The following is a 23874-nucleotide window of genomic DNA, read 5'->3' as shown; positions in this document are numbered from 1 at the left end:
TTACACTTTTTCAGTTTTTCACATAACAACCTGAATATCCTCAGGCTAAGAATTCTATCTGTCTCTGCTTGGAAATGGTCAAGGACACTTTAAACACATCTGCAATGCAAATATAATAAATCCTAACTTCAGTGCTTTTTCTGCCTGCATGTGTTGAATCAAGTTCCTGAAAATAACTATGAAAGCATTTAGGTCTCAAAAAACCTTTATGGAGTCTACTCAGCCTCAGTTCCTAGCAGCATGGTTGTAAAATAATGTCAAAATGTAATGACAGTATTAGGCAAAAATTCTTACTCCTGCTCCACTGAAGTAATTTCTGGATCATTGGAGAGGCAGCTAGTTCTGGGTACAAGGAAAAAGAAGTAGTAGTAAACATTTCTTCTGTTTATTTCTTTCTCTTTTTAAATATGACATCAAATTTTGGGGATGTAATAACTGTAGTGAGTATCTCCGACAGCACAAACACACAAATGTTATTGACAGGAATGTAGTGAACTTAGTGCCTGCAACACAAATTAGTTTGAGTAATAATTTTTTAAGCTATTTCTTTAAGTTGGGGAAGGGAAATGTACTACAGTGACTTCATACATCCAGCAATAACAATAATCAGTGATGCCTCATATGAATATTTAGTTCCCCTTTCACTTGCTATGCTGCAGCCTGCATTCTTTTAAATGAAAGGAGTAACAAGAAAGCAGCTTTCTTCCACAGAGTTTTCATTGTGATATACTGCAATGCATTTGAAAATGTTTGAATAGAAGGCACAGAAGTTGCATTTCAAGGTTAGGCAGGCCTCTTTTCTTTTGTTTAACAAAATATTCAGGTGGTATCAGATAACTATGTATGTGAATTTATTGCTTCTGAGGTAGTCTAACTGCTAGAATCAAAAAGCAGTGGCCAGTGTTTTGGTTATTTCTTTGTGGTCATTTTAAAAGCTAGCATCAGGAGAACCAGAGAAAAATGTGTACCGCAAAAGAAGATACTTTAGAAAAAATACGATAAAGAAGATGCAGTAAGATGAAAATTCTGAAGTGCACAAGCTAAAGGAAGAAGACTGAAAACAAACTTCAAAACCTCAAAATCTTTAGTTACAAAAACAGCAGGGGGGAAAATGTCATACTAGAACCTACAGACACAGCTCCCGTCTCTGGAATCTTGTGTACAATACACACATGAAAAAAAGTGCACTGGATACTTTCTAAGCTCTGTTCAGTCAATCAAGGATTGTGTCTTTCCAGGTAAGGACTTCTGTAGAACTTTACACCATACTGCCTCAGTATGGTAAAGTCAAAGCACAGAATTTAAAGTATCTGATCATCAGCTGACACCGATTTATTAAGGGACCACAGACAATACAATATTATCAACTATTAATCCACTGGCCTATCCAACCAACACTGGAAAACAGGAAAAGTTACCTACCTACTTTAACTGAGAATGAGGTACAGTAGCTATCCCTAACTTAGTAAATTGTAAAAAATAATTTTTAAAAAGAAATACCTCCTAAAAACTTCATGTATCATCTGACATAATGGGTGAAGGGTAGAAAATGTTTAATGAACCATTTTAATGGTGTAAAAAACTGATTTCAGTCCTCCCCAGGACTATAGAAACAATCATCAAAAAACAGCAAAAATGTTTTTTATAGTGTAAGGGTATGATTATTCCTTACTGAGACCCAATGGTACAAAAGCAGGCTGCTTATAGTGAGAGAGGAAGTCAATTCACACATGTGGCAACTTACACAGTAATTGAAACTATGAGCTGATTGCTGTACCAAACACATAATGTACTACTACATTCAATCTATTCCTGTGAAACAAGTAAATATAATGCCAGCATCCAGCTGAAAGCTATCTTACTTAGCTGTTTCTGAAGTTTCCCTCAGCTCTTCATCCAGTCTGCATGAGTAAAAGTTATTGATATAAAGAAACAAAGAAGCAAGCAGAGCATGAGAGAAGCAGAGCAATAGCAGAGCGAAGAACAAATATAGTACATGCTTCTAAAATAGGCACCCAGTATTATGCACTGACCCTAAAGCTCTTCAGTTCAGTATGATACCATTTATCCCTGTGCTCAACCCACCTTTAATTTGTAACTCCTTATTTAGCTCATTTGGAGGCAGAAACATAAAAGCAGCAAGAATCTGAGGCATGCCCAGTGGACAGAGCTGAAAGCATTCAGTTGCTCTATCAGACAGTATTAAACTAGCTGCAGCCTGGGCCAAGTCAAGGACATTTACAGTTCGGTAAGTTTTATTTGCAAGGGAGGCTGATCTCAACAGCTTGAAGGGGAAAGTAAGATTCCACATCATTGCAAATCCTCTCTCATTCAGCTGTTGAGGTTGCCTGCAGGTGAAAGGCTGTCACACAGATTCACTCCATTATGAGCAGCAGCATGGGCTAGGAAGCAAGTTTTACCTCATTCTTCTCTTAATACACTTCTCTTCATCATACCTTACAAGATAAGAGTGGGTGAAGGAAGAGAAAAGATGTACAAGTTCATATGATACAACATTGTATCACACTTCAGTAAAAACTACCAACCAATCATACAGCCCAAATCCTGGCAAAATCCTATGTACTTTCTAGCAGTGGGATTCCTCATGACCATAAGTGGTATTTCTGTTCTTGCCAGTGGAGCAATTATGAAGCCGAAAGCTGAATTTTATTTTATTTTGCTACAGGAATCTTTCTCAATTTGCAGCAGAAAGAAAACTATCAGCTGAACACTGCTCTTCTCCCTCTGGCATGGGAATAACGACTCACAGTGCCTTAAATGCAGATATCCACTAGATCTTTGTATCACAACAACTTGAAAATGCTCGCCACCAACGAGCACACTTGCTAACTTTCTATTTTTTTCTTCAGCAAAATCATGATCTCTCATCTGGCTGCTGATGACACGAAGTAGGCAGCTCCCTAAAATTTCTTTAGCTCTAAGTCCTGAAGTTTCTTTGGTATTGGTGCTGTGATCATTTCACCTTTGGTCTTAGAGGTGAATGGACTTTCCAAACAGTTTGCAGTCTACAGGGAAGAAAAGGTGTGTGTAACACAGATGAGTGTACTGCTATAGACAGTGTAACAGTAAAACACAGCGAGGAAACAAAGAGAGAAACACACCGAAGTATCAGGTTAAAGTCTGTATCAATGGGAACTGTAAGAAATTAATATCTTTACAGGAATCAAAAGAGGAAGGGAAGGAAGGAGAAAGGGATGGAGGGAGCATGAAAAAATTTTAGGGATGTTAAAACATTCTGGACATCTCTTTATCAGGTGACCAATGACCTCTGTGCTCCACATTTTTAGCATCACTCCATGTCTAAAGAAGTTACAGCAGCAAATAAATTTGACCGAAAGTCCCTACAATCCCTGATTTCACAACTGTATTTACTATTCTTAAAAGTGCCACTGCAACAACTGAGCTTCCCACTTGCTCCCTGGAATTACACCACAAGTATCAGAGCAAGCACCAGCTCAATGAAAAAAAATTACGCTGCTTTCACAACTACTGTGAGGCAGGTGTGAAAACTCCTGCCTGGGTTGAAGAAATCTATGACAGCCTCAAAAGAAGTGTTCTTCATATGTAGTTGCTGACAAACCATAAGGAAAAGACAATCATACTTGTGTATTTACTCATCAAAATATTTTGTAGAACAGAATGTTTGCCTGTTCAAAACCTAGGACATTTGATAAAAAGAATAATAATAAAAAAGCATTCCTGAACAGCATATCTTTTTAATAACGACCCACGTGAAAACTATGATTGATTTCCCACGTTTTCAGTCTTGGTATACCATTTTAGTTTGTTGTTTTCAGGTCTGAAAAAAAGCCAGCTGAGGTGAGCAATTCAAATCAACTTCCTGCAATTTTTTAACAGGTATCTTTCCTTTAGAAATATCTGCATTTAAAAAGCCTTTACACATAAGAAGCAAGAACTGAGACACTGTCTTTCAGTGGTTCTGGGTTAAACCATAAGGAACGGTGAACCTATGGAGTTTCAGTGGTTTTCTATTGAACAGGCTACCTTTGAATCATTGTTTCAGTTCAAAACTCTGTATGACTAAAACTTAAAACCACTTTTACTTAAATAGTGGTAAAAGCTATGGAAAAATATAGCATAGGTGATATCTGTGGAAGGGTTAAACTTTTTTTGTATTTTCAATCTGGGTTGCAATTAGTGAGTGAACAGTCTGTTCCAATTCAGATTATATAGTCAGGGGGTTGATGAAGGGATTCTGAGCCTGAAAGTTTTTCTTCATTTTACCAGCAGTATCATTTGGTCCAGTACAAAACCTTCCTCTTCCTATAAAAACTGGTTCCCCTAGCAGTATATATTTATTATGTTTTGTGTTTCCGTTATACAACGTTTTCCTGTTTCTGAGTTTGACAGTGGAATTTTTGTAGAACAACACATAAGCATTTGTAACAATACCAGGAAGGGGCTTTCTGTTTTTCCTACAGACTCTGAAACACTATTATTAGTTTGTGGAAATAGTTTCCATTAGAACAAGTACACGCTTATTGTACATCACTTACTTGACAATACTGTCTGGTATGTGCATGTATTCCATTGGAATCATCTCACGAAGCTCCGCCAACGTGCTGACGTACTGTATCTTACTGCTGAACTTAGAGCTGAAACACAGAAACAACATGTTGACTTTCCCCCCCAAATCTTTTATGCTATATTAAAAAAAAGAGAAGGCAGGTACTTAATGTGTTAAATAATTAAGCATTTTGTTATTTGTACTTCCATTACACGGTTCAGCTGATCATGAGCATACCTGAGTTCTAGTGAGGCTGAAATCAAGCCTAGACCTTTTGCTGTTCCTTGCTTACGCTGAATCACTGTATTTAGGACAACTTTATAAATTGTAATGCCTATATACTAAGCAATGCGATTAGTTCTACAGTTCGAAGGAGATGTATTAAAATTCTGAAAAGAATCAAATCCTCTACAGCATCCTTACATGTAAAAAGAAAGGGGAAGCATTCACTTAACATGGTCATGATGAATTAACATCAAGTGATCGTGATGAATTAGCATTTATATTTGACGCTGATTCTCTTTCAAACATAATAAAACTGAACTTCCTTATTTGTTTAGATGAGTACAGATCTGATTGTGTACGTGCATGTCTATTCTTACTGCAGGGCCTTCTAATGAGGAAATAGTTCTCTTGTTTATTCCAGCTGTGCTATATGATCATTTATTGTGTTTGAGAAATGATCACTCAGAAAAAGGCTAGATTGTTCAGAAAAGACACTTAAAAAAATAAGGCTATTCACTTGCCTAATCTGAATTATTTGATATTTATCAGCTTATGATAAATCTATCTTGTTCATCTGGCTCATAAAGCAATTTTCCAGATTTAGCTCTGGTTGTATTTAGATAGTCTTTTAACATCAGTAACAGTGACAAACGCACATTGACTGTGAATGTTCTTTCATGTGGCCATGAAAACCAGAACATATTCTTCCTATTTTCTGCCAATTTGGGAGTATGACCAGACAACATGAAGCCTCTGAAACAGGTCTGAGCAGAAGGTTACTGCCTCTCTCCTTACCACACATATCTTCCTAATAAGGTAAAGTGAGACAACTGAAACAGGAATACATGAAGGTACTGTGCATAGTTGTTTAAGCTCATCCATTTTAATTTGTCTCTGTACCAGATTATCATCACTAGGCACACACACTGGAGCAGGCCAATGGTCACGTTTTAAGATGCATGAATCACTCACAACTGTCCAGTCAAAGCCATGATAACATACAGATAATTCTTAGCATTTTATCAAAAATGTTAATCATAGTCTGCATCAACTGAACTTCCAGCTAAAGTAGCTTGGCAAGCTGCAAGCCAATCAGAAGCTTCTGAAGTTGGAGGGTAAGGGGGGGAGAAAAAAAATTTAATAAATCTTTCAAGGGTTAATTTTTCCAGTTGAGGATTCTCCTGGGTCCACTAATTCCACCAGTGATTGATTTCTGAGTAGTTGCTTCATGTGGGAGTCTGTGTACAGGTATCCCAAATACACGAGCAAAAAAAGAAGCCCTTGTTTCTTTCAGACTTTAGGGGAGGAGTGCTGCCAATAGTGGTAAACTGCCTATTATTTAAATATTTCCACCAAATGCCAAATATCTTTCACAGACAATTGTTTTATTAGAAATCTAATTTCTTGCCTAACACAGCTAAGATGATCTCTAGTGTGAATATCTGGTCCATAAAGAGTATCTAGGATCTATCTTTGTAGCCACTAGTTCTTTCATCCTTTCAAACAACTTTTTAGTGTTTGTCTGGCAAGATGAGTCACAGACTCCACTGAATGACCTTGCCAGTTTTTGAGGTAGAATTGACTGTAGCACACTCTCAGTTACTTGACTGTCCTTTGTCATTCTGTTGTCTTTCAGTTTCTTGATTCCTACTGTTTTGCGCCACATCTCAGCTGAAATAGAATTAAAATTACGTTGCTCATGTTTAGCTATCTCATTGAAATCTCTGCTTGCCTTGGGACCAATTCATTTCTTACTCTAAAATTCCCACTGTGCATGTCAGTGGTTTGGTGAACAGCTCGGGGCTAGCAAACTAAGCTACAAGCCATTGGCATTCAATCTAATCAAGTTTCTATCTCCTTACATTGCTTGTTACTGAACTGACTCTTTTCATGTCTCCTGCAGTTTTTTACTCAGCTTTCTCATAGTGCTCTTCTGTCCTCAGTGAGGGTTCAAGTACCTTATGTCATCTTTCACAAAAGTCACATTGGTCATGTGTCCTGCCCACCTTTTTTCAGCTCCCATTTGCACTTCACTTCTTGCACAGAGACTCAATCAACTTGGCTGAAATGGAGAGTTTTAACTGGTCTCTATTGCATCTAGTTCTGTACTGCTAATTTGCTTTGCCAAACTACTTAGAGTGAACCTTTTCTCCTGTTTGGCAATGCAAAACCTCTAGTCACTGCTGCTCAATATTATCATCCTGAATAAATGACTAACAAATTGGAACAGATGTGGCATATTTGACCTCTTGAAATTTTACTGCCTACTTTTCCTCTGGGAGCAAATAGGATGCCAACAGAAGTATCTCAGACACCAAATGCAACTCAGTGAATCCCCATCATTACTGTTGATAATTCCAAGTATTGTTTCCTTGTTACTCTAGTATTTTTAATTGTCACTTTCTACTTGGTATTAAAGACACCACATCTGAAAGAAGAAGCTCTGTTATGACACTGCCTGTCGCACTTTGGCAGTGATGGGAGAACTCTTGTGCTTCCCCATCCCAATGTCACCCTGTCAGGACGGAGCACCCTGCGACAGACACCTCCAGTGTCCTCATCTGCAGCCTGGGGACAGATCCGTCTGAGGTCTGTCATGACATATGTTATTCGCTGGGTGGCTTCTGTAGACTATACTGCTTCTCTTTCCTGAAGCAACTCTTTCTTACACCTGCCAGTCTGCTCTCCCTGATCTCAGGATTTCAACTGCATATGTGCCCATCTTCTTCAACACTTTGTGAGGTCTTCAGGGTCTGTGTTTCTTTGCTTTTTTACTAATCAAAGCATTATTTTTGGTGGCACTAAACCTTTTTTGGAACCGGAACTCCTATACATTCAAACAGCTCAGGGTGCTGGCAGTTCTCTTGCACGAGCAGCAACTAATTTTTTTTTAAACCCAGAACCGCAGCTTAATCTTGTCCTGTAGCCAGGACTTTTTTCAGGAGGTGATTATCATTACATGCAGACCCCTTTTCTACATGCCTTTTAGCTGGGCTTGGAACAAAGGCTATTTTAAGGGACTAAACTCCCAGTTCTGCATACACATACAGGTTTATGATATCATTCCTGTGATGTCTGCAGCTAGACACTCATAAATCACAGGTTTTCTTCCACTCACTTTAGGAAAGTCAACTTCAACTGCCAAAATCCCAACATGAACTGTAAAATGAGTACTCTTCAGTGAAAGACTAACAGCCATGCTTGATGATTTAAGGTGTTTCTGTATTCTTAGGGACATAGAAAATCACTGGGATTCACTACATACCTTATAAAAGGTCGTGTCACAGCCAGAATTGTCCTGATAAACCATGATGGATGAACAATTATAAATGATTTCAAATTCTTCCGTAATCTAAGTAAAAAAGAAATGGCTTCTTAAAAAACCCCAAAACCCACAAGGCATACAGAAAGATCATATACAGTGAACACTGTCATACAGGGGAGTGACAGAAATGGACAGTGTTTAAAATAATGGCTGTGGAGCAGAAAGGAAAATACTACTCACCGTCGATCAATCATCTGGTAACATTTTTTCATCCAACCCAGTCCAGGCATCCTCCTTCTTGGTGTTGCTCCATTCAAGTAGACAATCATATAATCTTCAGCTACCATCAGCTCTAAGGTACTGATTACATAGCTGATAAATGTAGAGATGTAAGTGAGCATGTGCTTTACATTAGCCACTTAAGCCCAAACTAAATCCATCTACTAGGAATAAATCAAGGCAGACTAAGCAATTTATGACAAGACAGTATTTTCATTTCCTTTAAACCAATGCAAACATTTAGCACTGGTCACCATGCTACCTATAGATGTATAACTAGAAAACCACAATCTTATATGCATCTTCAGAAATATGTGGTTTCCTTAGAAAGGTAGTTTCATAGTGAGTTTTCAAGTCTCACAGGTGACTTCGCTTTTTCTTAAAAGGGCATTAAATCATGAGATTTTGCAAGGGAGAACGTGGCAGGACCATGTGAAATTCCAGGAACATCTGAAATTAACTGTTGAGAAACTTCTCTTCACTACTAATCATCATGTTTGCTCAATGCAAAAATAATAATGGTCAGGAGAAGATACTTGTCTATAATTCTTGTGATCCTCACGCTAGTGCTACTGAGTCTGACTGCCAAGTACAAACACTTTGAATCTCAAGGCTAATAAAGCTTGTCCATCAACCTGCCTTCTGATGGGACAGAGCACTCCATGGCATCACTTCATTTTGTGAGCAAACCATTCCAAACACTCATTAAATTCCTCCACTCAGCAATGGTAATTCAGACAGAACAGTGCTCTTGGGGCCAAACTCACCCTACCTAGAAGAGCACAGTACTCAGTCAAAAGGAAGGGTAGCTTTAAATTCTTGTCCAGGACTATATATGCAGATGCTCCACTCAGTAGTCCCTGCCTCACTTGAGAGCTGTTCATCACAGGAATGTTCAAATTGTTCTTCCTACTATCCAGCCCCAAGGCATGTCTATGTAAAACTACAGCGAAAAATCATGAGTCACACCTTAAAAACCTGAATGCCTGAGTATGCTCACTACAAAAGGCAGCTCTATCCGTGAGCATAATGGCCCCTTTCACAGGTGTATGGGAATGACTCACAGTCTAATCTGACCCTTAAATTCCTTAAGAAGCAGTTTCTTTAAAAGAATAGTAGGAAATCTAGTTCTCATAAAGAGAGTGATATTTTACCTGGGCATAAAGTAAGCAGCCATTAACTGACCAGTTCCATGCATTTGATAAAACCCATCTAAATCACTACTCACTCAATGCTTTTCACTGCCCTCTTTCTCACCTTACAGTTGTGCATTCCCTGCTTTTGCCTGACATTTGTAAAGGCTCATGTCTAACAGTGAAACGTCAAAGTGAGGGATTGCGCAGATGTTCTGATGCAAAAAGCTTAATTAAACTGAATCTACTGACTATTTGGCAAGTTATGAAATTAGGCCTTCCCATAGGACACAACATCTGGTGCTTTAAAGGCATTTAAACACTGAAACATACAGAAAAGTGTGTACAAGTACTTCTCAAAACACTACAAGGCTGTCAGTTATAGAAAGAGAGACAGTCTGAAAAATGTCTATATTTCTCTTGGTGCAAAGGGAATTGTAAGTGTTATGAATAATCGGTTATAATAAGAACACTCATGCATACTTCTGATCAGGAATAAGAGTATTATGACAAAAAGGAATGTCTGCTAGTTTTTCAGTCAGATCTGACTTATCTCATGTACTTTCACTCAACAGCTCTTATTCACTGTGGGTGGAATTAGATCATTTTGATCATTAGATCATTTCAGGGATGCTGAGCTCTCCTGCAAATCTTACCTAACTGGTAATTTCTTATTATCTGGTAATAATGGTAATTTCTTTATTATTTTAAAAGATGGACAGAATTTTTCTCATTGACTAGAACAATTCACTCACTCTGAAAGCAAAAAGTGCTGGTTTTGATTTTCAAAGTGTAGTATTTCAAGTTGTGAAATTTCTTTTTAAAAACTTTTAATCTCTAGACTGTATCAGGCAGCCACAAATGAAACAGCAGAATTTTCTGTGTGGTTCTGCATCATCTAGAAGAAGTGCTATAGATGATGCCATCTCAAGAGTTTTGGCTCAAACCCAACTCTTCAAAGACAGTTTTACAGGATTAGTCAAGGTAACAAATAGGGAGCAAGGTAATTCGGAATGTGAATGGAATCCAGAAGGGCAAGTAACTGCAAAACTCAGCAACAATCGAAGGCAGCTGTTAAACAGAAACTAGAGGTGGCTTATATACTACAAGTGCACAATTATCTATCAGAAACTTGCTGTATAAAAAATGAGAAGAGATTTAGTGATTTGCAGGTGTCTCCAGACCCATATATAATTCAACAGTAAAGAAATCACAAATATTTAAATCTATCAGTTATTGGATATGTTGTAAACTGTCACACTCCCTCTATTTCAATGCAATTAACAGGCCGACAACTGAAAGAAAGGGGTGCTGACTTTCCCTTTTCTTGTTGTCTTACAGAGAACCAACTGTCTATAAGCCTTAAAATAAGGTGAAGGTTCATAGCCAGCCTGAACTCTCTCTTACACTACTACCTCAGAAAAAGACAGTGAGCTATAAAATTGACTTTAGCAATATCCTTAAGTGATGTGGAAAAGTCTCTTAAGGCTTGAAAAGGCTTTCTCTGCAAAGTCCATTTACCACCACCTCCATCTATGAAGAAGGGTCTTGGGTGAAGTCAAAGAACATCTATTTAATGTCAGTTGTGGTTACTCTCAGCTGTGTTCCCTAGTTATCAAGTTAAAACCACTGTAGTAATTCCTCCCCTCTAAATCACTGGGCATTGTGTAATCAGTTACTGTAGATGACATGGGGATCTTAGCGGCCCTACCAGACAAATGCTAGCAGTTGGTCTGACTTGGGACTAAAGCACTCAATCTCATTTTTCACAAGTAGACACAATCTTGAAGGCACTGGCTGTCACTATGTGGATCTTCAAGGACTGGAGGTTTAAGGAGACTGGGTCTGTGCTCTTGGGGCCTTGTAAGATGCAAATGGTGAAGGCCAGGCCTCTGCTGGCTTTAGAAATGACTTACTGCATTTTAGCATAGAAAACGCTGGAATGGTTGATTTTTTAACAGCTGTAAGTGGAAGTAGCTGGAGGCACTTCAGGGGAATGCTGTCTTCACAATTTTTGGCTGCCAAACCAAGTTGCTATTAGGAGTAATTTTCCTGTGATAAATTTGGGTTCATGTGGCCACATTTGTGTCCTGCCCCGCTGGCCCCTGACACTTATAACTGAACCAGAAGCAGCTGGAGTCAGGCAAAATATTTAGAGCTGTTTGTGTCAGCAACTGTCATTTTTCCTGTATTTTTTAAAAAAGTGTCACAAAATGGTCCTTTGACTCCTAAACACAGCCACAACATATATTAAAAACATGATAAACAGTGATACATCATGATAATATATAATAAACAACAAACAGTGAAAACCAGTGTGGTGGCTTAAGTCCCTGCTGATTGTTCTCAGCAAGGGCTGAAAATCACTAGTGAAACAATGCAATGACTGTAGGCCCAAGAAGCTGAACGTACTGCATTCCTTGACATCTAGGGAGATACTACAGTCAGATTTGGTCCTGACAAATATGCCTTAATTTGGGAGTGTGAGTAGGTAAAGAATACCAAAATAATACTCCACTGAGTAGTTTATCTAAAATTGCTATTTTCCTTGTCATTCAGACCACTACCCTTCTGATGACCAAAATTACCTCTTAATTAAAGACAGGTTATCTCTCACTACATAATTATGACTACTAACTCAAAAGACTCTTGTCACACTGCTCACATATCACTCACAGGAAAAGATTTTCCATGACATAGTTGTAATCAGTTCGACTGCTGTCTGGCAAGAAGCATGCCGCAAACACAATGATAGCATTCAGACCATCTCCATAGTATCCTGTGGAAAAAATGAAAAGGTATTTTTATCTTTGTCAAAGGCTTTTAACAAGATAAATTTAAAAAGAAAACTCAAAGTTCTGGAATAGAGCTACTGTGTCTACTGCTGAAGAAGACTGAAAATGTATGACCTATCATCAAGTGATAAGGAAAGAGGATAGTCAGTTATGTGGAATTCCTCAAAAACACAGTCAGCACACTATTAGTAAACTTCTTATACAGACCAGCAAAAAACCACTGTAAGTAATACAATCTTACCTGAAATCCTGGTTCATTGCATCTCTACGGCAATCATGTGCTCAATGCTCACCTTAGAATGAAGAATAAGGGGCTAAAGAAAATATCCTACATTTGTTATCCTGCATCTTTTGAATAACATTTCACAAAGTCTCACAATCCAATCTCAGTTGGCTTGTGCAGCTCCAATGGCCTCAGGATATTACAATTATGGCTGTACCCCACTATACCTTAAAAGCTCCTGGTGATCAGTCAAATCCTTTGCTGCAACTTTTGTATAAAATACTTTCTTACCTTGGACACTCCAGTAGTCCAACACTGGCATCCTCTGCCACCACTCCCTAATGACAGCTGTAAACTCTCAAAGCTGCAGCACTACCATTCTGGAGTCCAGGACAGTTGCTTGTTACCCAAAATAATTTTTCTTTTTTTCATGATGGATTAATGTTTGTTAATCCCCACAACCCTCTACAGCTGCTATGTATTTCTATTATTAAAAATAAGTACAAAATAGTCCTGCATTTCAGTTTAAAGTTTTGTTTAAAAGATACATGCAACCAGGAGGCAATTTATACAGATGCTGGAGAAATGGTTGCAGGTAGATAGCACTAATGATGCACAGAGATAAAAGCTGAGTATACTTAGAGAATGACCTGAAAGCCTTTCAAAAGAGGCTAGAAGAAACTAACTGTAAGGGAGAGGTGATAATGTTTGTGAAGGAAACCCTGAATCTCCCTCGGAGATTGGAACACATTCCTGACAAAATTAAAGGATAATATCGGCACCTATACAACACTTTCATAAGGAGATTTTAAGACTTTTACAGTGCTTTTTGGATACTAGAAAGCAGTATCCAAACCTAACTCAAATGCTTGTAGAACTTCTTGCATTGTAGTCAGCCAAGCAAAGCAAAATTCTCTATGGAAAGACAGAGAGAATACACAATCCACATGTGCTAACCAGGGAAGAGTGAGAGACAGTTTATTTTCTCCTTTCTCACTCAACACCTAAGCTGAGTCTCAGCTAGCTGAAATAAGGTGAATATGTTTATGTCAAGGAAGTAATTTCTTACATGGCTTTGTAAAGATCTTCAAAGAACCCAGAATCCCTGACAAAATGGGTGCTTCAAGGCACTTGCCCATGAAGTCTTCCATGCCAAGGAGAACCACAGCTGATTAATCTCAACACTATCCCAGTCATAAGGACATGCACAGAGCCGCTCTCTGTTTAGGGCTCTCAGCTGTTCCTTAAAGGACAGAAAAACACCACTGCTTGCCTGGTTACAAAGAGGAGCCGAAGAAGGAAAGTCTCTGAGAGAAAAATGTGCATGTCAGAAGTAAGTCTCCTGCCTCAAGCCATATTGTTTCAAATCAAGGCTTTGCAAAGCAACTTGCTGAAGGATTATGTTGGACTTTTTTCTTTTTGAATTTGATTTGGTAGGTTTGACTAAATATAATGCATTGGATAAGACGATAATACATACTGTTGATGGTAACACCAACATTGAGTTGAGAATGCTAGCTAGCCTAGACCTCATCCACTGAAGAGTCATCTGGACACTGCAGGAAGCTTTCTGTCCTTAGCCTTAACTCCACCCTTCCATGATCTTGGCATCTCTTGCCTTCTCAGCACTGTGAAGTAGCTTTTTTTCTGGCTCCCAGAGGCCAAAGGGCAGCTAATATACAGCTGGGCTTTCAGAGCTAGAGAAGCCACTGTACAATGGAAGCCCAGCATATGTCCACTGTCTTCTCCAGGCCCACAGTGCAGTGTTGCTCTCCATCCTGTTGGAGGACATGGAAAGGCAGAAGAGCTCAGGATTAGGGTTTGAGTTCAAGCCAAAGGGCAACGTGGATATAATCACTTTAAAATATGTGACATGGCATGGTGTGTCATAGCTCCAGCTCATGTTAGCATCCAGTAAACATGAACAGTGTATATATAGATATAGATATGGGTGATTGACTTTGGTGTCCCAGTGAAGATGTCAAAGTCAAATTCAAAGAGTAGTATTGCATTCTCTACCAAAGATGTACACAGGGAGGGGAAAGAAACTCCAGTCCTGTTTTCAGCACCTTCACCTTTTAAGAATTTGACATGAAGGAATATACCAGTCTTCTCAAAAGAAACAAAAGAACTCCACCTCCCACACTTATCATGTAATACTACTCTCTGTTATGTTTCCATATTCTTAATGGACCCACATTCTTTCAAAGAGACATTACTCATTTCACCTATCCCATCCCAGCTGAACCCTCAGCTAAATCATTACGGAATAAAGCAGTATTTTTTTCCCCTCAGCTTTACAAATGGGGAGGAATTCCATAAATTTAACAATCCTTAAAAGACTTTCAGGACAATTTATATCAAGCTGCCATAAAGCAATCTGTCCAGCTGGCTCAGGAGTTTGGCAGCGAAAGCACATTGTGGCAGGTGTGTCCACTAAATTACACAGCAAAATTTGCAGTTCACGTAAAGCAAAAGGATTATGTGCAGATGCCACCTAACAGCTCACAGAAGAAAAAACAGATAAATCTAAGCCACTTTTTCTTACACATGCTTGTAGACAAGAGATGTTTACCTAAGGGAGAAGTTTTTTTTTAATTTATCACTAGAAGCCAGTAGAAGCCATTTGCCCAAATTCTCAGTCAGCCTATGCAGAGACAGATGGCTAAGAAATTTCTCCATCAACATATGTGGAAGGCAATTTCACACCTAGACTTCCAAGTCTACTCTCCCCTTTCCTATTTTGTGGCTACCATCTAGATTCTGCATTTGGTGTTATCTGTCACTTGGCAGGGAGGAATGTTCAGTAGGTTATTGAATCATCAAGAGATGCTTGACCTGACTTTCAATTAAGTAATTTTAGCCAGAATCTGTTTTTAATTTTGAGGTGAAAGGAAAGATTCGTGGCCCTCTAAAGCACTCCAAAGATACTAAAGCATTGCCAAAGGGAACATCATATAGAATAGGTCTAGCCACCATAATGTAGAAACTGTTCAAGCTGTCCAAAGTTTTCCCACGATCCATGCATCTAAATGATTTTGTTTCCACATCTTCAGTCTGCCATTTCATAAATACCGAATTTAATCCAGTCCTTAACCGCTTTGATATGGCTAGATTTCAGGCACAATTTCCAATTTGGCCAGTGGTGGGCTGAAACTTGTTACATCTCACACCGTTACTTTTCCAATGGCTGTTACTGACCAGCACCCATTCAAAAGTAAAGGAAATGTAATATTCTTTATCTTAGATTTCTGTGATCTAACAAAGCAAGATGTCAGATATATAAAATTTGAATCCTGATTATCTCACACTGTGAGCCGAGCTGAATGACCTAGACTCCCATCGATAACTGTGCATTATTATGTACTTCATAGTTGCCACCAGAGTTGTCTGCCACTGGAACTAGTCCTTGTTCAACAGTGAAGCAGTGCTCAATTAAGAGCTACTTCTCCACCCACTAAAATAGACTGGTATTTGTATTTCATAAAAGCTGGTATAAATGTATACATCAGCATCTAGTAGGAACTGTACATGACAGTTTTCACCATAAATGTACCTAGACTAGTTTACAGCATACAAAAAGCATATAAACAAACACCATTAGCAATGCCTCAAAATATTTTATGTTTGTTTCCTAAATTATGCCATCTGTGTCTGTTTGCTAAACTGTGTCTGAGGTGTCATCACATTCATAAATCTTTGATGGTGGTGTTATAGTGGGAAAACGCTTGGAGGTTTAAACGTCTTTATTAATTCCAACTAAACCTTCTGCACACTGGCCACTGTGAACATCTGCAGGCTAGCATTTAGCTGCTTTAATGTAAATGTGTAAATTTGAGTACCACGTCCTCAGGTAATATATTTATTACCATACATTTATTTATGTCACTTTTACCAGATAGAGATTCAACACTGAAAGTATACTGGAAATGATGGTTTACCTTTAAACGATGTTATGGATCAGCAACAGTGTGACAGAAGCATCCTCATATAAACTCACAAATCTTACCTCTGAGATGCTACGTTATCTGCCTCAGTTTTTGCAGGAATAGAACAACTCATCCCTACTTCATACCTTACTTAACAGGTGGCAAACAGTCCCCCAAACATATATAGAACCCAAAGATAATCTAAACCAGACACCAAGGAAAAGGCCCTTAGAAAGCTTTGTTTCCTTTTCTCCCCTCAGTACCTATAGTAATATTTATCCATTTTAAATAACTTATACAGAAGTGTGCTAGTAACACCAGAACTACACATTCTCTGAGGAGGTTAGGGAGCAGATGAGCAAAGGAGACAATATAGCAAGCACACGAGGTCATTTTCCTACTTTAAATGTTTTCTTTGATATGCTATTTGATAATTATTAACAAACTATGTGAAAAAAATGTAAAGCAGTTGCTGCTGAAATGCTACCTGCTGGTAACTATAAACGTCAGGAAGAAGGATCTTAGGCAGACAAATGGAAGCCCCAGGGAAAACTGTATTTTTTTCTTTTGCCACTCTACTTGTTTAGATCTGTGCACCCACATACATCATTAGGCAAATCACAGAGCACTGTACTTCCTCATGCAAAAGTTTTTGCCAAAATCCACGGAATAAAGTTTTCGAATTTTTTTTTCTGTAGGACAAAAGCTTTTTCCCTTACTCTAAGACAGTTTTAGCCTACAATGACCAGATTGTTACTGACACATGTATGTCAGTTTACTTGTTGTTCCTGAAATTCCCTTGTATTTAAAACACTCATTAGTCATTGCCACACTGAATTGAAAGCCAAGTTCATTTTAGCCATGGCTGAAAAATAAACTCTCTCTCCCCTTGCCAGTATAACTGAACTAAACCAGAAATAAATCATGCTCAATAAAGCATGAATTTTTTACATCAATCTAAAAAATGTGTTCAGGGGTTTCCTACCTCCATGTGAAATGACCTTTTTGTAAGGTTCAATGACTTTCATATCAATTCTTTGTTCTTGATCTCCAATAACCACTGTTCTCCACAACCTGTTGTCCTCTCGCTCCTCTTCAGCAGTGTACTCAGGAATTGATTCAGACTCCTCCTGGGAAGCATCCTTAGTAGCAGTCTGCTCTTCTGAAAAATAAAATTGTATATATTACATCTTCCTGTAAAATTGCTAAATATTTTCTGTTACATACATTTGAAATGGGTGACTGAAACCAACTGGATTTTTACAGCACTATACTGAATCTGCACTGGTATAAATAAGAGCAGAATTTGATAATCTAACAGTCAGTAAATGAGAAGTTTCCATTTTTAAAAACTTTTCATCATTATCAACTTAAAAAGAACAGCAGCAATTATCATTATGCAGAATACTGCTAGGGGATTTTTGCATCCAGTTAGTAAAACTGATCAGCTGCTCACTAGAGGTACTGCACTGTAGGTCTTTAAAAATCTTTGTGTTGCAGGTATGAGAACTATACTAAAAAGCAAAATAGGGAACTAAAAGTGAACACAGTGATGCTTCTTGTCTAGAGGAGAATTACCACAGAACTACAGCTTCTCAGCTTTCTCCCAGTTTGTCTCCAATCTCTTCGGATCTGTCACCAGCAAATAAGAAGAATGCCCATCTTCCTCTGGTTCAGTCATGAGGTAATGCTGATTCCTCATATAAGCACAGTATTCATCTCCCCCAGGGCCTTTCAGTTGAGGGTAAATACCAGTACCCTCCCAGATGTGAAGTACAGAGCAGCCAGGCAATCTGCCCTGTTCATACCAGCACCCGTGAGAGTACAGGTATATGTAGTCCACAGACACAATGATCACAATAAATAAACTGCATGGCGGACAAGAGACTATGAAGACTCATAGCACAGCCTCTCTGCTGGATACTCTTAGTTTCAGAAGAGCTGTGAAGTAATTAACAAAATCTACATTTGCATTGCACATTGAGAAGATGGCTCTTAACAAAAAATTTAACCGCATTCCAGTTTTTCAAACTCAATGGCTGATTATAGAGAAAGTGACATGAAAAGTGATTCTGTCCACAGCTGGAAAAATTTCATTTCCTTCTTTAGTTATTCTTAAAACATACTGTTTTTTCTGTGGGAAGAAAAATCCCTCTTTTGTACTATTATTCTTGCTGAAGCACCTTTGCCTTGTGGCTGTGTGCACATTATTAATTTATCTTCATAGTAAAGATTCTATACATTTTATGCATTACACATTTGAAGTAAACAAATAAAATCTACTGTTCTTTTAAAAATATTATTCTGGCTCTGCAGTCATAAGGAAGAGCAGGATTGGATCATGTAAGTCAATAAGCGACGTAACAGTAAATAAAGGTATAGTGAGATACATAATGACACACATGTGTGTACATAAAAAGCTGATCAGATATCTTACTTGAAAATACCAAAGAAATCTATAAGAGTTAAGAATAAACTAAAAGAAGTGATTTCAATTGACAAGAAGAAGTAAAGAACACAATGATTCACAGAAATCCTCAAACGTTTCTGTGTATTAGTTTATCTTTGGATGCCTCCTTGATTAATATAATCATAGAATCACAGAATCATTTAGGTTGGAAAAGACCTCCAAAATCATCAAGTCCAACCAGTAACCTAACACTGTCGAGTCCACCACTAAACCATGCCCCTAAGCGCTACATCTACACGTCTTTTAAATACCTCCAGAGATGATCACTCAACCATTGCCCTGGGCAGCGTGTTCCCATGCTTGACAACCCTTTTGGTGAAGACATTTTTCCTAATATCTAACCTAAACCTCCCCTGCTGCAACTTAAGGCCATTTCGTCTTGTCCTATCTCCAGCCACCTGACAGAAGAGACCAGCACCCACCTCACTACAACCCCCCTTCAGGCAGTTGTAGAGAGCGATAAGGTCTCCCCTCAGCCTCCTCTTTTCCAGACTGAACAGCCCCAGTTCCCTCAGCCGCTCCTCATAAGACTTGTGCTCCAGGCCCCTCACCAGCTTCGTTGCCCTTCTCTGGACACGCTCCAGCACCTCAATGTCTTTCCTGTAGTAAGGGGCCCAAAACTGAACACAGTACTCGAGGTGCGGCCTCACCAGTGCCAAGTGCTTCTTGAACTACTCACATGAATGGAAGTATATGATCCTTAAAACACACCAGTTTATCATAAGAATTAAATCAGTTATCTTTATGAAATCAGGAATGAGATAGTATACTGTGTATATACCACATATATCTACACACATAGAACCTATGGGCACATACACATACATGTACTGACTATTAATTTGTAAAACTGATTTGTGCATTAAAACCTATCAATAATTCCACCAAATTTGTTAGGAATATCAAGTTCCTCAATACACAAAAAAACCCTCTGAACTTAAAAAAAAAAAAAAAATATGTATTGGCTTTGTGTGGCAAGATTTTGGTAGCGGGGGGGGTTACAGGGGTGGCTTCTGTAAGAAGCTGCTGGAAGCTTCCCCTGTGTTCGAGAGAGAGAGCCAATACCAGCCGGCTCTAAGATGGACCCACCCCCGGCCAAGGCCGAGCCAATCAGCGATAGTGGTAACGCCTCTGTGATAACATTTTTAAGAAGGAAAAAAAAGTTGGGACAGACGGAAAACGGCAGCCGGAGAGAGGAGTGAGAACATGTAAGAAAAACAGCCCTGCGGACACCAAGGTCAGTGAAGGAGGAGGGGGAGGAGATGCTCCAGGCATGGGAGCAGAGATTCCCCTGCAGCCCGTGGGGAAGACCATGGTGAGGCAAGCTGTCCCCCTGCAGCCCATGGAGGTCCGCGGTGGAGGAGATATCCACCTGCAGCCCAGGGAGGACCCCACGCCGGAGCAGGTGGTTTCCCGAAGGAGGCTGTGACCCCGTGGGAAGCCCGCGCTGGAGCAGGCTCCTGGCAGGACCTGTGGATCTGTGGAGACAGGAGCCCACGCTGGAGAAGGTTTGCTGGCAGGACTTGTGACCCCACGGGGGACCCACACTGGAGCAGTCTGTGCCTGAAGGACCGCACACTGTGGAAAGGACCCATGCTGGAGCAGTTCATGAAGAACTGCAGCCTGTGGGAAGGACCCACGCTGGAGAAGTTCATGGAGGACTGTCTCCTGTGGGAGGGACCCCACGCTGGAGCAGGGGAAGAGTGTGATGAGTCCTGCCCCTGAGGAAGATGAAGCGGCAGAAAATAACATGTGATGAACTGACTGTAAACCCCATTCACCGTCCCCCTGTGTTGCTGGGGAGGGTTGGTAGAGAATCCGGGAGTGAAGTTGTGCCCGGGAAGAAGGGAGGAGTGGAGGGAAGGTGTTCTGAGATTTGGTTTTATTTCTCATTACCCTACTCTGGTTGATTGGTAATAAATTGAGTTAATTTTCCCCAAGCTGAGTCTGTTTTGCCCATGACTGTAATTGGTGAGTGATCTCTCCTGTCCTTATCTCAGCCCACAAGCTCTTTGTTATATTTTCTCTCCCCTGTCCAGCTGAGGAGGGGGAGTGATAGAATGGCTTTGGTGGGCACCTGGCATCCAGCCAGGGTCAACCCATCACATAGGTTAAGCACACATTTGTTGTTACAGTAAGACTAATTAAGTCTGAATTTCTACTGCCACCTGTCTTATTTTCTGTCCTTAATACAAAGTATTATTAGGGAATAATACAGGCAGAAGGTCTCCCTCTCTGAGGTAGATTCTCCCATGTGCAACAAAAGCTCAGTCTATCACTAATTCTTTTCTTTACCTAATTCCTGCCTACTGGAATCTTGCAAGAAAGCAGTAATATTTCACCTCCTAACTATTTCACTGCCTAACCAGCCAATGAGTTAAAAACATATGCAAGTTAAATTGTATTAATAGTGGAAACAGGGGTGGAAGATGAAGAAATACATACAGGTGCACATATAACGTGACCACATAAGCCTTTTTTCCTTAGGGACTGCAAATAAAGGGATTTTGAGGAGAGCTAAGTTTAGGAAGAAGAACAGACTGCAGAAGGTTATTTTTTTCAAGTATACTATTTCGAATTGGTTTAACAGTTGCTGCTCAGTAGATTATATATTGTGGAACTAAAGCATGTATTCATGCCTTCTCAGGGTACAACGCTCATGATGTTTAATAATATACTTAGCATTCAGTTTTGAAATATCATATATTCTGTGACATTGGGAACAAGATTATAAAATGCATAACCGCACTCCCTCCAAACCTAGATATCTTAATGCAAATTTGTATGATGTTAATTTTGCAAAGGTACCATGGAAACAATATGAAAACTACACACATGCAGTCAAGCTATGCAAACTTTGACAGGCGATCACAGGGTGGTCCATTCCTTTAAGGATGCAGGGTCCCCACAGGATGCTATTATGCAGCTCAGGTGCTTTTAGAATAGATAGATGGGATTATCAGAACAGCCTAGGAAAACTGTCTAGTCAGCTGGTTCCTCGGAGTATAGAAAGGGCATGGCTGAGTGAGAGAACAGCTTTAGGGAAAAGAGGCTGGGCTAGGTAACTAGCAGACTAACACTGAAATTGTATTTGGGGTTTGATAATTTTTTTTTTGCTGGTGAAACTGCAAATGATAAAAAACAATTAAAAGAGATCCTGATAAAACTTACAATGCTGGAATTGGCCAAATGAATTATTTTTGGATAGAAATGGTACTAGATTGCCTCTTCCTGACAAAGTGGCGATGCTTTACTGCCTGGAGTGTTGATTTTGCAAAGAAGTGTGCACCAGTGTGAAATTCAGAAAGGAAAGAAACATCTGCACACAAAATAATAAACACTCTCACACTTTCCAAATAATGCTGATCTGGGGGGAGGCCTTCACTTATATGCATATATGGTTTTCAGAAATGCAATTTGTATGTCATCTAATGGAATAATCATAAAAAACTCATTTCAGATACAAAAGCAGGCTCTGAAAGAGAATGTTTAAATGTAAAGTATTAGAGACAAAAAACCCCCTATGAAACTGATGATCAACCAATCCCTAAACAAGTCAGGTGCTAGTTTAAGACATGTACTCTAGTATTTCCGCTCTCATCCATTTTCTTGCACATTGCAGTTTTGATGATTCTTCATCATCATTCTTTTAAACAAGTAGGTTTCAGTATTTCTTGTATTACAGAGCTATCGGTTTTCCAGCGATGAGGTGGACCCCTGAATCATGACAACAGTCTTGCTCTTCTCAGTTGCCTTTTATAGTTCAAATAGACCTTCAGCAGTCTGAGCGTGACAAGCTAAAAATCACTGCTCTCTACAGTCTCAACAGCTATATCTTCTCAGTATTTACTTTCCTGTGTTTGGCACAACAGTCTAGAAATGCCAATCTGTGGGAGATTATGAGTGCTGCTAACACCAGAGCACATAGTGGTTAACAGTAGAGTGACAGAAGTACAAAGACAACAAAGGCTATGTACCATGCAAAGAAACCATTCTGCACTAGTTCTTATGACTATACTCTTAGCTATCAGATTAATGTAATATACAGCCTACTTATTTTATTGCTGACTTATTTTGGTAAAATGTGATTTTTTGCCTTTTCTATTCTCTGTTCCTGGCTTATCTAAGTGGAGGACATTTTGTCAATTAAGTATGTCTAAAATCAAACTACACAACTGTAAAAAGGTCAAAAAAACCACAAGGACCTTGACTTATTCTTCACTTAGGAGTTCAGGGAAACTCATCCAACTTTAGCAATTGAACAAATCATCACATATAGAAAGCAGCAAAAAAAGCTGGGGAGAAATGCTTGCCATAAATACAACTGCCACCAAAATCACTGGAGTTGATTTTATTTACTTGAGGTCTTAAAGGCAAAATCTGTTCCACTGCAGACAGAGATTTTTGCTTTCACACAGTGGTCGCAACAGTCTAAGACTGCAAGTACACGCTGCTCTGGTGTGAGTGCGTGTGTGAGTGTGTGTTGGTTTTAACCTTTGTTACAAAATATTCTAACCATCAAGCAACTCATCACCATGCTCTGCATCTACCCATAAGGAAATTGGCCTTCTAATGAGAAGTGACATTAGAGATGCTTATGCATGATTGAGTACACAGTAATGCTTCTTTGGCAATATCACTTAAACTGATGCAACTGTTCTTGTATGCTCAAAACAGCATACAATTTTTAAATTATAGTGACCTCACTAGCAATAGAGAATTTAAATGCAAGGGAAAATTCAGTTTAAATTGATCCATTTTTAAAGTTTCTTTCTGTTGTAGATTGTAAAATGGTCACACTCATTTTCCCTCAAATAGCTTATGATCTTTATGTATTTACATAAGTGAATACAGTTCTTATATGGTCCCTACAGTACCAGCAAGGAATGAGTGTTAACACCCTATTTCGTACATCATGAGGGTAAGTGAAGTAAGACAGTGCAAAACGCTTTTACACCACATGAGAGAAAATCATTAATACATGAAGGAAGAGTGAAGTACCCATT

At 39.1% G+C, this 23874-nt stretch overlaps 1 protein-coding gene across 5 annotated transcripts in view; it reads right to left on the bottom strand.

Annotated features, from left to right (window-relative positions):
- PRUNE2 (prune homolog 2 with BCH domain) overlaps positions 1-23874 on the bottom strand; it is a 149175-nt gene that overhangs the window by 4829 nt on the left and 120472 nt on the right. For 2 of the 5 annotated variants that reach the window (XM_030004451.2, XM_030004454.2), the window contains 8 exons: positions 17384-17560; positions 12128-12230; positions 8280-8411; positions 8040-8126; positions 4539-4637; positions 2421-2456; positions 1863-1901; positions 295-342 (listed from right to left, as the gene is read on the bottom strand). In XM_030004451.2, the coding sequence (XP_029860311.1) occupies positions 295-342; positions 1863-1901; positions 2421-2456; positions 4539-4637; positions 8040-8126; positions 8280-8411; positions 12128-12230; positions 17384-17560 (721 nt within the window). The remainder of the gene's footprint in view (positions 1-294; positions 343-1862; positions 1902-2420; positions 2457-4538; positions 4638-8039; positions 8127-8279; positions 8412-12127; positions 12231-17383; positions 17561-23874) is intronic. The other 3 variants (XM_030004453.2, XM_030004452.2, XM_030004456.2) reach the window with 3 other exon arrangements.

This window comes from Aquila chrysaetos, chromosome Z, assembly GCF_900496995.4.
Source record: "Aquila chrysaetos chrysaetos chromosome Z, bAquChr1.4, whole genome shotgun sequence".
NCBI classification, from domain to species: Eukaryota; Metazoa; Chordata; class Aves; order Accipitriformes; family Accipitridae; genus Aquila; species Aquila chrysaetos.
This window is presented reverse-complemented; position numbering and strand designations above follow the sequence as displayed.